At 36.6% G+C, this 16,820-nt stretch overlaps 1 protein-coding gene across 6 annotated transcripts in view; it reads right to left on the reverse strand.

Moving 5' to 3' along the window:
* Nucleotides 1-1,977: 1,977 nt before the first annotated feature.
* ERLEC1 (endoplasmic reticulum lectin 1) overlaps nt 1,978-16,820 on the reverse strand; it is a 39,011-nt gene continuing 24,168 nt past the window's right edge. For 2 of the 6 annotated variants that reach the window (XM_029232333.1, XM_029232331.1), the window contains 5 exons: nt 12,061-12,185; nt 10,510-10,587; nt 10,117-10,192; nt 8,639-8,724; nt 1,978-7,845 (listed from right to left, as the gene is read on the reverse strand). In XM_029232333.1, the coding sequence (XP_029088166.1) occupies nt 7,830-7,845; nt 8,639-8,724; nt 10,117-10,192; nt 10,510-10,587; nt 12,061-12,185 (381 nt within the window). In that variant the 3' untranslated portion in view covers nt 1,978-7,829. The remainder of the gene's footprint in view (nt 7,846-8,638; nt 8,725-10,116; nt 10,193-10,509; nt 10,588-12,060; nt 12,186-16,820) is intronic. The other 4 variants (XR_003794954.1, XR_003794955.1, XR_003794953.1 and 1 more) reach the window with 4 other exon arrangements.

The following is a 16,820-nucleotide window of genomic DNA, read 5'->3' on the forward strand; positions in this document are numbered from 1 at the left end:
CCAGTCTTTCTCTCCCACAGTCTCCTTCCTCTGTGTCTGTGACCCTTTTAAAGTAAATCATATTTGTCACTCTCTTGCTTAAAACCTTCCAGCAGCTTTCCATCCCACTTAGAACAAAATCTGAAGTCCTTGCTCTGGCCTACATGGCCCTAATAATCTGGCCCCTGGTTTCCTCTTTGTCCTCATTTCCTTTCATGTGTACTCTGCCTAACGTGCTTGGGCTACACAGCCTTTTTGGCTATTTCTCACACGCCTCCATTTTGTTCTCATGTCAGGGAATTAATTCCCCCAGGAATACTTCAGCCTGGAATGATCTTCCCCCAGGGCCTTTCCTAGTTTCCATGTTCAACATAGCTTTCCACCCCATCACTATATATCCTTCTGCCATACTTTATTTTCTTCATGATTCTTATCATTACCCAACATTATGCTACTGTATTAGCCTGCTCGGGCTTCCATAACGAAATACCACAGACTAACTGGCTTAAATAACAGAAATTAATTTTCTCACAATTCTGGAGGCTAGAAGTTCAAGGTCAAAATGCCATCAGGATTGGTTTCTTGTGAGGTCTCTTTTCCTGGCTTGTGGAAGGCTGCCTTCTCATTGTGTCCTCATGTGGCCTCTTTGTATGTGCATGGAGGGAGAAGTTTAGGGGGTCTCTGGTGTCTCTTCCCCTTCTAAGGACACCAGTCCTATCAGATTAGGGCCCCACCCTTGTGACCTAATTTAACCTTAATTCCCTCCTTAAATGCCTTATCTCCAGAGACAGTCACATCGTGGGTTATAGCTTCAAACATGAATTTTGGGGGGTGGGGGGCACACTTCAGTTCATAATAGTTACATATAATTGTTTACTGGCTGTCTCCATTAGAAAAACGCTGTAATAAGGCAAAGACTGTCTATTTTGATCAGCACCGTATCCCTAGTAACTATTAGTCCTTGGCCCTGGTGGGCTTCCAGTGATGACTGTTGAATAAATGAATCATATAATAAATGACTGAACGGATAAAGCCTGAAAGTGATGTCCACCCAGATATCTATCTGGCTGGCTTACAATTTCCCCATGTTTGTTACTTTCTGTATCCCTCTCTATATTCCCAGGATGACTATCAGCAGGACTCTAATGAAAGGGGATATGGGTCTTGATTTACGAGGACTACAAAGCGTTTCTGTTTACTCAGGAGACCATCTCTAAGGGCATCTTTTCCCAAGTGACCACCCTGGCTGCCCAGGAGCTGCCAGACAACCTGCATTCATTCTCATTCGAATTTCTTGGCTCATAATGCAGTCTGAGGACTCTGAGGATAAAAGCAAACTCTTCAGCAACCACAAAGGAGTTAAGGAGAAAAGGGGTAACTGGTTCTTGGAGGGACAGAAGGGACGATACCAGTTACTTTAAAGTAGATGACAATTTGAATAAAGGTGCAGATTTAGTGAAATTCTGCTTTCCATAAGAGATAGTTAACAGGCAATCTGTTTAGGTACAGTGCCTTTGAGATTAATTTTACCAAAGTAAAAATATCACTTTATTGTTTATGGACAAATTACTGAATTTTCACTCCTTTACCCCAATAAAGAGATAATTCTGATTAAAAATAAATAAATACACTTAGCTGGTTCAGTTTTTTTCTCTGAGCTCCATTTCTGTGAAGGTTTGTTTTTTTGACACTTTTCCAGACCTTCAGCTGGTTGTAGCATGCTGATGAGTGGGAGATCTTTCAACTGTGGGAACCTTGATTTTCATGCAAAGCCTGATTTTTGCAAAATGTACTTTGTTCAGATGCCAGATAGGCCTTAAAAAGTAGAGCGAGTCACAGAGGGTGCTTTATGCCTGTCTTCTGGGGCTGTGGCACTAGGATAGGTTTTGTTACCTGTATAAATGCTTCAGGTTCAATACATTTCATATCTGACGTTAGGAAGGGCTTATGAAAGTTTCTTGCTCATTTGCTTGGGTTTAGCAACAACGTATGTCAAAGAAATTGTAAGAACTGATTTTATTTATATTACTCTGAGGAAAGATATGACTGGGAATTGTATTCTTCACAGAGAACCATAATGTTAGACACTTTCTTTGAGGAGTTCAGAGTACCTCAGAACTGGCATGTTTTCAGTACATGGAGTTGGAGACTGAAAATTGAATTTTCTTGGGAATTCCCAGGTGGTCCAGTAGTTAGGACTTGGCGCTTTCACTGTAGGGTCCCAGGTTTGATCCCTGGTTGGGGAACTAAGATCCTGCAAGCTGCATGGCCAAAAAAAAAAAAAAAAAAAATTAATTTTCTTAACCTTTGAGATCAGGAACTTTACTCAATCACTGCCCACTAGTGGGAGAAATGAAACACAATAAGGAGGCAAAGACAGTGTACTCCTGTTAGGAAGGAGAAGCAACATATGGGACCGTGGGAAAGCAGTGTAAAGCAGCAAAAAATTAAACAATGTTGGGGGGAACCTGAGTGAAAAGGAATACAGATGGAACAAATCAATAATCCTACTCCTTTCTCTTTCCCAACCATTGTAAAACTGAGGAAAACATTTTTTTCCTCCAAGCACCAAACACTGAAAAATAAGGATTGTTAGGAAACCCGTGGGAATTGGAGTAGTTGGGGAAGAGAGGATGAAGGTTCAATCATTTATTCAGCAAATATTTGTTGAGTGTCAATTTTATGCAAGGTCTGAGAAGAAACAAAATTAAGACATATTCTTTACTCCAACAAATAAAAGATAAAGGAATTATTTTTATCATTTAATCATAAATGCAATCTGGATCTAGATAAATCGTCACTGCTCTTGCATCATTTACCATCACAGGAGGATTATCAAAGAAGGTAGGGTTTGATGGCATTTAACCAAGCCAGAATCTCCAAGGTAACACTTTAATCTTGTTAGTGAACTTTCATTTGCCCGATTTGTGGGTGGCATTAGCTTAAGAAAAGTTAGTGGAGTTCCATGATAAAAATGATATATGGAAAAAAATGGGTGTCATACGTTACCAGGACAAAATCAGTCATTTCCCTCATCTTACAGGACATTTTGCTGAGTCCCTCGGTGTGTTCTCTCTGGTGGAAGATGATAACCGAGAGTGGTTAATGGGGCAGATGCTCTGTGAATAGAAAGCACTATGGCATATTATTTACAAACATGGACTCTGGAATTTAAACTGATTCAACTGTTGGCTCAGCCAACTGTAGTTTAGTTCAGTTCTTGTAGCCTCATTTTCCTTATCTGTGAGTTAACGATAGTAAACCTACCTCACAGGATTGTGAACATAGGGTATGTGAAGGGTTTAGCATAGTGCCTACTATTTAATAAATGTTCAAGAAGTGACAGCTGTCATTTTTATTTTTATAAAAGAAGAGTCTGGGATAGCCTGTTATCTGAAATTCAAAGAATAATGACACAAGATTGTTCACAACTGGCTTTTTGGGGGTGAAACCCTTTCTTGGAGATGGTTAATGAAAGTTTTTCCAACAAATGATTTCTCAAGATGGCTTAGGAATATATATATATATTTTTAATATTTATTTATTTGGCAGCACCAGGTCTTAGTCATGGCACGTGGGATCTTTAGTTGCGGCATGTGAACTCTTAGTTGCGGCATGTGGGATCTAGTTCCCTGACCAGGGATCGAACCTGGGCCCCCTGCACTGGGAGCGTGGAGTCTTAGCCACTGGACCACCAGGGAAGTGCAAGATGGCTTAGGAATATTAATAACTATAAGTATGGATAACTAATCGAGGAGAAAAACAACTTCCAATCTCCTTGACCAATTATTAATATTTTTCTAATCTATGGGATAATATTTGGACCTCTGATAGAATTCTTAAATGAGTAAATTGGTTTTTACTGCTATTAAAGACCACTGGTGATTAATTGGCAAACTAGTATTTTATTGAGGACACAGAAGCTTTTAGAACCCAACAAAGTTCACTATTTTTGGCTGTATTACTGAGTGAATTTAGATAGTAAAGCAGATTTGACTTACTGGGTTTTACAATCTACTTTGCTGGACTTTCAAGGACGTTTGATTTTTAGTATTATATATTTACAAAATGAAAATTATGTTTGTGCTTCGGGCAAATATACAGAAAGCGATATTTTTTCTTAAATTCAGGCAAAGCATAATTTATTCTATTGAAAGGTGCTGGAAAGCAATTTAACATATTTGAAATATATAATGTAGTATATGATTAAATGTGAGATGTTTAGCATTATTTCATAGTCTCACAAGCATCTTCCATAGTTGAGATGATTACCATTTCCAGAACTTCTGCTTGATTCACTTGCTTTTGATGCACACTTTTTGTTTCAAATATAAAAAATTCTAAAATTCTTAAAAGTTTACAAATAGTTGTGGATGCAAAACACTACAAGCCCTATATTCCATTTGTTAGTAATTCTGACTTTCTTCTTTGCATTTTATAAGTTTTGAGACTGTCAGGCCTGCCTTTATTTTCTTTAGGTGTTAAAGAGTGGAATTCTATTCTTCAGACTATAGTTCTTTTGAAAGCAAGTGAGGGAAACATGCTCATTCTTCCTAAACACTGCAAAAAAGCATTAGTATACTGTGTTATTACTAATAGAGAAGACTTGTAAGATACCAGGATCACAGTGATTGAAGCCATGACTGATGAAAATAACCTGTTAACCTCTAACCTTAATTCTGATTGGTTATATACCTGTGTGGTCTCGATGCTAATATTTTAAGTGACAATTCAATTTTCTGAAAGGTGATGGAGGTATTAATTTAGTTACTCTACAATGCTGTAATATGGTAAAAGTGAAGAATAATTGTATCCCCACCAACTCCTCTACACATGTAACACCCACTCTTCCCCTCAGGATCTTTTGTGTTTTATTACATGAAACCTGATTCATGAATGACTGTGTGCACCAGTGTCAGCCCACATATTAAATATTAGTGAAGCTTAATTCCTCTTTTGCAGATGAAAAATTAGTAGAATTTCTAGTATTTTCTTCCCATAATCCATTGGATCATCTCGCCTGCTTGTACAACCTACTTTTGAGACTACTGGCAACTGAAATAAAGCATGCTTTTGGTACGTAGTGGTCCATGGTTTCTCTACCACCCCTGTCAAACAACTGAAAAAAAGAAGTGGAGAAATGGATTTTCTTTTAAGCCATGTCACCATGGCAATATATTTTGAAAACTTTTACCTCAGCAGCTCATCATAACATATAACATACACACATATGAAAATAGTTCTATTTGTATGTTCAAATGGAAATGTTAGCCCTGGTAAGTAAAATTACCCAACACTAGGAAGAGAGTTTAAAATCACTTTCTAGTATAGCTGATATTTATTTTCATTTGAAACTCTGATTGCAAATACTATTTATTCAAAATTCAAATCTTGATTCTTACTTTCCTTTTTAGACTGAGACCTTTTATGTTAGCTATTTGGTGCTACTGGGTCAATAATTTGGCCTGATTATGTACTATGAAGTTTAAGCTTTGTCACAAATCAGGTCAGGCCTTTTTGTATATCAGACTGACTGAAAAGGATAGTTCACCAAGACTGTACACAAAGCTTACTATTCAGTTTAGCTGAGATAATTTGTTGCCCTTTGTTGCCGAAGTCCCTTTAATCAAGGATACAAGGATATAAACAAGGCCCCATCTAGTGGTATCTTGAAAAAAAGCAGGTAAAGCTGAAAAAAGGGGGGAAAAAAAAAGTCTCCATGTCACAATCTTCCTGTAAAATGAGCTACTAGTTATTTCCCTGAAACCCTAGTCAGGAGGGTTAGTATGTGTGAAATTGTTAAAAGTGAAGTGCCTGAGTCACAGTGATCCTCGATCACTGGAGAATTTATTTAAAATAAAGAGACTCACTCAGGAAACATATTCAAATGCAGAGTCTTAGGCTCTGGGCTAAAGAATCTGATTTAGCACCCACCTTAATAGAGATTCCACTTTGAGAAAGACTTCTCAAAGTACATTAGGCATATTGTAGCTGAGCCCTTTTTCCTGCCTACTAATATAGAAGAATGGCTGCACAATCAAGGTAGCAACAAACAATTTAGAGATCAAAAAACTTCATAGATTAGTGATAGGGGACCGAAGATTTAGAAGGGCTATAGAGATACCTGGCCTAGCCTTCCTCTCAAAGAAGTTTAAGCTGTTAGCCAAGACAGAAGGCTGACTTAGTTTTTATTATGACTTCTATTTTTAAGAATCTTCTGTAGTAAACTATTCTAATACAGTTTTTCAGATTTTTCCCCCCTCTCTTACAAAAGAAAGAGTTTGGCCTAAATATTCCCCAAGTATTTTTTTGGCACTAAGCTTTTACAGTTCTCTCTCCTCTCCTATACCTATAATCTAAATGTGAAAGTAAACCTGTTTGTCTTAATTAATTGATATAGTAAATATAATTCTATACTTTATTAAAGAATTAAATTTTAATGGCTTTGGTCTCTGATCTTATTATGTTAATAGGAGACAAGGGAGATATTAGGAAATAAACTAACACTTATTGGGAACCTGCTAGGCTTTTTATATACAGAGAAAATTAATGCACTGATACAACCACCTTATGAAGTAATAAGTAGTCTCTCTACAATAGAGGAAGTGAGGCTCGAAGTGGTTAACTGCTGTCTAGGATCACACAGCTAGTACGTTAAAGAGAGTATCTGGATTTAGGTTTGAATTCGAAGTGCATGCTATTTCTACATGTGCTGCTTCCTACTAAAATCTATAGATAGCCTTCCAATAGTCAATTATATTAACCTTTTCTCAAACTAAAATATCTTTGACCAGAACTGCTGAGAAGGAGGAAAAGGAAAGTATCTTATGGGTACTCTTCTGCCCTTATTTAGACATGTATGTCCAAAATACAACAGGATGATGTGTGAAACAGAGTAATGGAGAAAATAAAGAAACTGTATAATGTGCCATTGACTACATGACAACACTGCTTGTGGACATTTTATTCACTTTAAAATAAATATTGTGCTGTAAAACTGTCCAGAACTAAAATCTGTAGTATATAGTAGGCAAGTACAAAGGATAGCCAGCACAGTGTGTTTTGTTAAGATAAATCATTCTAAATCGAAAGAGAAGAATCACCGACTGTCTATACTAGGTACATATTTTGGGGGGAAACACACTCATATCAAGGAGAAAGAAACAGATAAAAGTTCTGAGAGAGAAGCAACCTATTGTAAATAAGAGTTTCTTGAGATTAACAGAGGAGAAGAAAACTTATATGTGAGGCTTTACTGTGTGTCCAGTTTCTTGTTTAATACCTGGTAGAGAGCGGTTGCTAAATAGAAATTCGTTGAAAGGATTTCAGGCACTAGAAATTACATATTTAACACAGTCTCTCATTTAAACAACCTCCTGTCAATTTCTTTCTTCATTATCCTTACTTTATTAGCTAGTGTATATACTATAATTTACATAATAAATCTATTATTTAAAAACTTTCAATAGGTACAACGATTATGACATTTCATTAGGATGGACTCTAAATTGCTTGGACAGGATTTATTTTGGAATCACATTATCCAAGCAAAGAAAAACACACAATCAGTTCATAAGACACAACAAAAATGAAAAAGGTGAAACAAAACGTCTGCCTTAGAAGTTTATCAATAACCTCTTATGTACACATACATATTCACAAAGTGGTTGAGAGTCCTTTTATACAATCCTTTAGATGCAGTCCAATGACTGAGAGCTCTATAATGGGACATATGGTCAGACAAATCATCATGACTTCCAATGATCTTTTTTTTCCCCTGAACTTTGTTACCCTTTAATTGGGGAGAGAAAGAAGTCCATTTTCGTCTGCTGTATCTAAGATTTTACAGATCACTGGAGATTCAACCTAAAGAAGAACAACAATAAAACCATTAAAAAGCTGCTAAGCTGAATACTTTATTCAGTATTTTTCTGCTGAATGAATACCTATAAATTTGATAAATGTATACGAGTCCTTGTTTTGGATAAACCATACAATATTATTTGTCCAAATTGAGCTTTTTAGAAAAACATTTAGTCATCCAAATAAAATACCAGATAGGTAGAGAAGGTATTTTTATCTTTAAGTAAAAGAGATGAGAAAAGAAGTAAAGGACAAGAATGAGAGAGAAATACATAGCTAGGTCTTATATAACAAAAAAGTAGCAGAATATGGTAACATAATAAGTTGTACAATTCAGGAAAAGGTATAAAAAAAAATACAATCCAAAAATGGGCCAGGTGTTAAAATGATCAGATTTAAGATAACTATAATAAATATAATGAAGGAAATAGTGGAAAAGGTAGACAACATGTGTGAATAGATGGGGGATTTTAGCAGAAATGAAGCCATAAAAAAGAACCAAATGGAAATGTTAGAAATGAAAAATACATCAGATACAAATTCATTCAAAGAGGTGGACAGGACACAGCAGAGGAAAGAATCAATGAACTTGAAGACAATTCAATAGAAATGACATGACCTAAATTGAAACAAAGAAGGTAAGAATAAAATAAAGGGCCTGAGATTTGGGGACAACTTCAAACTAACATGTTTAATCAGAGTCCCAGAAATAGAAAAAAGGTGGGGCAGAAGAAATCTTTGAAAAGATGATGGCCAAAATTTTTCCAAACCTAATGAATTATATCAACCCACAAACCTGAGAAGCTCAGTGAACTCCAACCAGGATAAATAACAAGGAAAACCACCCTTACGCATCGCATAACCAAAGGTAGAACCATATTTCTAGAAGGAAGTAGAAGATAATACCTTCATGACTTTGGGGTGGCAAAATTTCTTAAAACAAAAAAATCATTAGCAATAAAATGGGAAAAAAATTGATAAAATGAACTTCATCAAATAAACTTTTGCTCATCAAAAGACAGTAAGAAAAAGAATAGTCAAGACACAGATCAGGGGAAAAATCTGCAATTAAAATAGAAAAAAACTCATGTCCATTATATATTTGAACTCCTAGAAATAAATAATAATAAGACAGACAACACCAACAAAAATGGGTAAAAGACTGAGAAAGACTCTCTCCTTGACCAAATAGTAAGGCTCCCCTGAGCCCTCTTTTTGACTAGGCCTCTTTTTGTTCCTGGGCCTGCCAAGTCCAGTTGCAGCAGTAATTCTGATAAGTCAGTTTAGAGAGAATCCCTCACTCTGAATATCTAATCACCCTCCATATCTGATCAAATTCCTCCTCTCTCACTTTTGATATCTGATCTTCCTGGCCAGCCTTCAGCAATAATTCTGTTAAGTCAGTTTAGCAAGAATCCCCTACCCCCGATGTCTCCTTTTAGTAATTTGCCATATAATGACTACTCCCCAACACCCCATTTCTGCTTGTTGGCTATGTATCCCTGGCTGTCTTTGCTGTATTTGGAGATGAGCTGACTCTCTCTCCCCTATTATGACAGTCTTGACACTTGTGGCAACAGTCCTGAATAAAGTCTTCTTACTGTTTTCGTATCAGAATAATTTTTTCTTTAAAAAGACTTGGCCATACACTTCACCAAAGAAGGTATACAGATGAATAATCACATGAAAAGGTTTCAACAACACTTTTCATATGGGAAATGCAAATTAAAATCACTAAAATGGCTAAAATAAAAAAGACTGACAACACCAAATATTGGTAAGGATGTGGAGCAATTGGACTCTCATATATTGCTGGCAGGAGTAAAATGATGAAAACAAAGGCTGAGTCTAAAAGACATGCTTTGTCAAAGAGGCCAGGCATAAAACATTATAGGCTCTATGATCCCATTCATATGGAATCAAAAAAGAAGTAAAACTGATCTATGGTATCAGAAAATAAAAAGGAGTATCTTTGGGAATTGAGGGGTATTGACAGGAAAGGGGTATAAGAAAATTTTCTGCAGTGATAGATACCTTGTTTTGGGTAATAGTTAAATGGGTATATAAAACTGTCAAAACCCATCAGACTCAACACTTAAGAACTTTGCATTTTACTTTATGTAAATTATACCTCAATAAAAAAATGTCAATTTTTACAAGTAGTATGAGGGCTATATTAAACTTTGGATACTACTGAAGGTCCTTTCTAGACTTAATGCTAAAAATTAAAATGTGGCCCAAAACTGAATTCCTGAGTATTAGTTTTTCACTTACCCCAAGGATATACTGACAGGAGTGAGGCTCTAGCATATATACAGTAACAGCATGAGGAGAATCTGATTCTTTACACCTAAAACAGAGAGTACTTTAAGGCACTGTCCAAACGATACAAAATTATTTTAAATTGTTTTCCTCTCAAGGATAAAAATGCCTTGTAAGTGGTTCTGTATAATTTAATAAATAATTGAAATAATTTAATTTGATAATAACTTATAAATAAATAACAATTATGATTTTACTATTTTATAATAAAACAGTATTTTGACAAATCCATAAATTATTATGAATAAATATAATTATCCATAATTATATATTTATATAATCTTTTGCCCATAGGAAACAGACTAAAGAGAAAGGCATAAAGCATGATTTGATGGTCTAACTTACTTTAGTTTTACAGTCACCTGTCTTGGTTTGTCAGTTATATCACAAATATCTCCATTCCCATAAAAATGTGACACCATCCTGAATCAGAAAAACACACAAGCTTTATTAAACTAAAACTTCACTCATTCAGAGTAATTGTAATGGGTAGGGTGAGAAGTTGGTTAGAGGGATCAGTTTTGCATTAGTTAAAAAAAAAATCTGACTATAAAATACTCCTTAAAAATACATATTTTTAAGGTTATGTCACAGAGAAAGTCTTTCAGCTTCTATAAATAATACAAAGTTGAGATACTTCTTAGTGGTTTAATTAATAAGAATGATCTTTAACTTGCACATAATTTATTTGTATACAAATAGTTAAGGTTAAATTGCTTTTAAAAAAGTTTTCTTTTAAAGCTAACCATTTCCCCAGCCCTGTATATTGTTTCCTTTGTGGAACAGTTTCCCTGTCTTCCCATCCTCCATTCAGCTCCACTCATTAAAATACTGTAATGCAGGTGTACAAAGGTAAAGCCTAGGCTAAGCTATAAATTCCAAAGAGCAGGAACCAAAGACAAGTTTTAATTTTGCTAGCCTCACACTCCTGTGCTTCAATATTTGTTGCACATGATACCATGAGCTATTTTCACTTGAAACATATAAACATTTAAAAAACTGATCCGTTTAGTATATTAATACTTAAATACCTATCTCTTAATTTTGCTAATTTTGATTTTGGTCAGTCCAAGAAGTCGGCACATTCTGAAAACAGACTCTCTCAATACCATCTATGCTAGGAAGGACAAAGTTAACTCTGAGAAGGAAAAAGAATGAATAATTTAAAATTCACTGGGTAATGGACTATAAGAAAAGCTAAAGTTTAGTTATTCTTGGGAAAGAAGAGATTAATTTACTTCTGCTATAACAAGATAAACCTAATAGCCCAAAAGAGATGTGAGGTAGTTCTTCAAAAAACCATTGTTTAACAATTTTCAACCATTACCCCACTTTAAGTAACAAAGGGAAATGCTGGAGTATATTTAAATAAAGTAACTTAAAGTGGTAGCGATTACACATGAAGGGGGAAAATGTTTATAACAGCCTTAGACCTAATACCTGGAATTGTACCAGTGTTACTAGCGCCACCACCACTCTCATTACCATACACCACCACCACTGTCAAAGGCAGCAGCCAAAGTTTATTGCATGCAATTGCCAGGCACTACACTTTACATGAATTACCTCATTTAAATGTCATAACAATTATCTGAGGCAAATACTACTAGACAATTCTCTGAGGCAAATACTACTAGACAAGAAAAGTGAGGCTTATGAAGATTACGTAATTTGCCCAAGGTAGTAAGTGAATCGCCAGTATTTGAATACAGGGTATCTGACTTCAGAAACTGTGCTCTTAACTATTACACTATGTTGTTCCCTCTAGAAAAGAAAACTAACCTAAAAAATGTCCCTGAGAAAAGCTGACCAGATATTTTACTTTAAATTTATGTTTTTCAATATCCTGAGTTTTAAATATTCTAAGATCTAAAGGCAAATAAAGTTAATATTTACCTGACTGTCTGGGTACCATCGTCTTGAAGGTGATAGGCTCTAGCAGTATTCTTCTTAGCCCATTCAATATGTTCTTCTTGGTTCCATGTCCCCACAACCACAGAGGTTTTCCCACTATCCTTGTCCTAATATATAAAAAAAATTTGTGACAATGCATGCTTGACATCAAGGTGACATTTATGCTGATGGCCTACAAGCTACAGATCTTATCTTCATCTGCACACTGGATATCTATGTTTAGACGTGATAATGTTAGTCAAACTTCTCAATTAGTAGAAATTTGAGCTCATTATTCTTTACTCCTTGTTTCTCTGAATTATGAAACTAGTACTTTCTAGTCAGGTTAGGTCCTGATGTAGTTATTTATTTTTTTTTTGCGGTACGCGGGCCTGTCACTGTTGTGGCCTCTCCCGTCGCGGAGCACAGGCTCCGGTCGCGCAGGCTCAGCGGCCATGGCTCATGGGCCCAGCCGCTCCGCGGCATGTGGGATCTTCCCAGACCGGGGCACGAACCCGCATCCCCTGCATCGGCAGGCGGACTCTCAACCACTGTGCCACCAGGGAAGCCCCTGATGTAGTTATTTTTGACTCTTTTATTTCCTTTCTCTCCTACATTTATCAGTCCTGTCAATTATTTTCCTGGAAATGTTCTTGGCTTAACTCTTTCTCTACATGTCCATTGCCAACATCTCACCCCCAACTAAGAGTTTAATCTCTCATACCTAGATAATACAACCACATACTACTGTGATTCTTACTTAAATATTTGGCCTCTATCTCTTACCCTGTAGCCACACTGAGCCTATCTTCATAGTACTCTTTAAAATGCAAACCTTCAAGTTATACTAGTTTTCACACTACTCATTTGACACGATGCACTATATATTGTCCTGTATGTGGACTTCCTTCTGTCTCATTTTCCTTCCGTTCCTTTTCCTTCCTTTTCTTCTTTATATTTTATGCCAGGGACCATGCTGGGCACGAGTATACATATGATTAGTAGAACTAAAAACACTTAGAGGCAAAGGAAACAGCCACAGCCACTGCTACAGTGGAGCTTATTGCCTAGTGAGAGAGCCATTAAACATTCTTTTAGCAACTACACTGTAAATTTCTAGAGAGGCAGGGATTAGAGCTGCACAGTGAATCAAGAGGATGGATATGGAACAAGAGTGCCTGGGTTTGAATTTTAGTTTCACCATTTACTACCTATGTGATTTTAGGCAAGTTACTAAATCTTGCTTCAGTTTCCTCATCTTGGAGTAACAATACTCATCTCTTACAACTGTTACGAGCATTAAATGAGTTGATATTTGTAAAGTACTTAGAACAATGCCTGGTATACAGTAAGCACTATATTTGTTAGCTACTATTATTTTTCTGTCTCCCAAAGCTCCTACCAGAGTTCTTCAAGAAGTTCTAGGGACCTCCCTGGTGGTCCAGTGGTCAAGACTCTGTGCTCCCAATGCAGGGGGCCCCTGTTTGATCCCTGGTCAGGGAACTAGATCCCACATGCTACAACTAAGAGCCCGCATCCTGCAACTAAAGATCCCACATGCAGCAATGAAGATCCCGCATGCTGCAACTAAAACCCGGTGCAACCAAATAAATTTAAACAAAAAGAAAAAGAAAAAAAAAGTTCTAGGTTACATGACCTTGACTAAAATAAGTTTGATAAAACCTAGTGTTCGCAAGTGTATACGAAAACAGCCATTGTTAATGGAAATGTAAACTGGTCCAACCCTTTGGAAAGCAATTGTTCAGTATGCATACATTTTGACCTAGCAAGTACATTTCTAGAAATGTGCCCTATGAATATACTTGCAAAAGTTCACAAACACAACTATTTAAAAATGCTCACTAAGATGCTGTCACAGCAAAAACTGGAAACAACTCAAAGGCTCATCAATACACGTCTGGCTAAATATACTGTGGGTAGAGACATAATCCTCTGAACCTGCTGGAAAAAATAAGATCAGTTGTTGCTGGCATAGAAAGATCTCCAAGATACTAGGTGAAAAGAAAAAGTGCTGAGCAGTGCATTTAGTATATCCCTTCTGTATAAATAAAAGGGTTATATCAACATTTACATATAGGCATTTTGTTCCCTTGTGGTGGGTTAGCTAAGAAAAAGTTAACAGCTGTTATTTTTAAAAAATTTATTTATTTTAAAAAATTTATTATTATTTATTTTCTGAACCCCCTCCCTCCCCCCGGCCTGAGTGAGCCAGAGTCCCCGAATCAGCTGCTCCTTTATTTTTCTTTTTTGAATTTTATTTTTTTATGCAGCAGGTCCTCATTAGTCATCAATTTTATACACAAGAGTGTATACATGTCAATCCCAATAGCCCACTTCATCACCACCACCCCCGCCGCTTTTACCCCCTTGGTGTCCATAAATTTGTTCTATACATCTGTGTCTCAATTTCTGCCCTGCAAACCAGTTCATCTGTAACATTTTTCTAGGTCCCACATATATGCGTTAATATACGATACTTTTCTCTTTCTGACTTACTTCACTCTGTATGACAGTCTCTAGATCCATCCACGTCTCTACAAATGACGCAAATTCGTTCCTTTTTATGGCTGAGTAATATTCCATTGTATATATGTACCACATCTTCTTTACCCATTCATCTGTCGATGGGCACTTAGGTTGCTTCTATGACCTGGCTATTGAAAATAGTGCTGCAATGAACATTGGGGTGCATGTGTCTTTTTGAATTATGGTTTTCTCTGGGTATATGCCCAGTAGTGGGATTGCTGGATCATATGGTAATTCTTAGCTTCTTAAGGAACCTCCATACTGTTCTCCATAGTGGCTGTATCAATTTACATTCCCACCAACAGTGCAAGAGGGTTCCCTTTTCTCCACACCCTCTCCAGCATTTATTGTTTGTAGATTTTGTGATGGTGCCCATTCTAACTGGTGTGAGGTGATACCTCATTGTAGTTTAGATTTGCATTTCTCTAATAATTAGTGAGGTTGAGCAGCTTTTCATGTGCTTCTTGGCCATCTGTATGTCTTTTTTGGAGAAATGTCTATTTAGGTCTTCTGCCCATTTTTAGGTTGGGTTGTTTTTTTTTTTAATATTGAGCTGCAGGAGCTGTTTATATATTTTGGAGATTAATCCTTTGCCCACTGATTCATTTGCAAATATTTTCTCCCATTCTGAGGGTTGTCTTTTTGTCTTGTTTATGGTTTCCTTTGCAGTGCAAAAGCTTTGAAGTTTCATTAGGTCCCATTTGTTTATTTTTGTTTTTATTTCCATTACTCTAGGAGGTGGATCAAAAAAGATCTTGCTGTGATTTATGTCAAAGAGTGTTCTTCCTATGTTTTCCTCTAAGACTTTTACAGTGTCCGGTCTTACATTTAGGTCTCTAATCCATTTTGAGTTTATTTTTGTGTATGGTGTTAGAGAGTTTTCTAATTTCATTCTTTTACATGTAGCTGTCCAGTTTTCCCAGCACCACTTATTGAAGAAACTGTCTTTTCTGCATTGTATATCCTTGCCTCCTTTGTCATAGATTAGTTGACCATAGGTACGTGGGTTTACCTCTAGGCTTTCTATCCTGTTCCACTGATACATTTCTGTTTTTGTGCCAGTACCATATTGTCTTGATTACTGTAGCTTTGTAGTATAGTCTGAAGTCAGGGAGCCTGATTCCTCCGGCTCTGTTTTTCTTTCTCAAGATTGCTTTGGCTATTCAGAGTCTTTTGTGTTTCCATACAAATTGTGAAATTTTTTGTTCGAGTTCTGTGAAAAATGCCATTGGTAGTTTGATAGGGATTGCACTGAATCTGTAGATTGCTTTGGGTAGTATAGTCATTTCCACAATGTTGATCTTCCAATCCAAGAACATGGTATATCTCTCCATCTGTTGGTATCATCTTTAATTTCTTTCATCAGTGTCTTATAGTTTTCTGCATACAGGTCTTTTGACACCTTAGGCAGATTTATCCCTAGGTATTTTACTCTTTTCGTTGCAGTGGTAAATGGGAGTGTTTCCTTAATTTCTCTTTCAGATTTTTCATCATTAGTGTATAGGAATGCAAGAGATTTCTGTACATTAATGTTGCATCCTGCTACTTTACCAAATTCATTGATGAGCTCTAGTAGTTTTCTGGTAGCATCTTTAGGATTCTCTATGTATCGTATCATGTTATCTGCATACAGCGACAGTTTTACTTCTTTTCTGAAGTGGATTCCTTTTATTTCTTTTTCATCTCTGATTGCTGTGGCTAAAACTTCCAAAACTAGGTTGAATAATAGTGGTGAGAGTGGGCAACCTTGTCTTGTTCCTGATCTTAGTGGAAATGGTTTCAATTTTTCACCATTGAGAATGATGTTGGCTGTGGGTTTGTCATATATGGCCTTTATTATGTTGAGGTAAGTTCCCTCTGTGCCTACTTTCTGAAGCATTTTTATTATAAATGGGTGTTGGATTTTGTCGAAAGCTTTTTCTGCATCTATTGAGATGATCATATGGTTTTTCTCCTTCAGTTTGTTTTTATTTTTGGCTGTGTTGTGTCTTTGTTGCTGCACACGGGGTTTCTCTAGTTGCGGCGAGTAGTGGCTACTCTTCGTTTTGGTGCCCGGGTTTCTCACTGCGGTGGCTTCTCTTGTTGTGGAGCACAGGCTCTAGGCACTTGGGCTTCAGAAGTTGTGGCATGCCAGCTCAGTAGTTGTGGCTTGTAGGCTCTAGAGCTCAGGCTCATTAGCTGTGGTGCACAGGCTTAGTTGCTCTGCGGCACGTAGG

This window comes from Monodon monoceros, unplaced genomic scaffold, assembly GCF_005190385.1.
Source record: "Monodon monoceros isolate NGI ecotype Baffin Bay Population unplaced genomic scaffold, NGI_Narwhal_1 Super_Scaffold_19, whole genome shotgun sequence".
NCBI classification, from domain to species: domain Eukaryota; kingdom Metazoa; phylum Chordata; class Mammalia; order Artiodactyla; family Monodontidae; genus Monodon; species Monodon monoceros.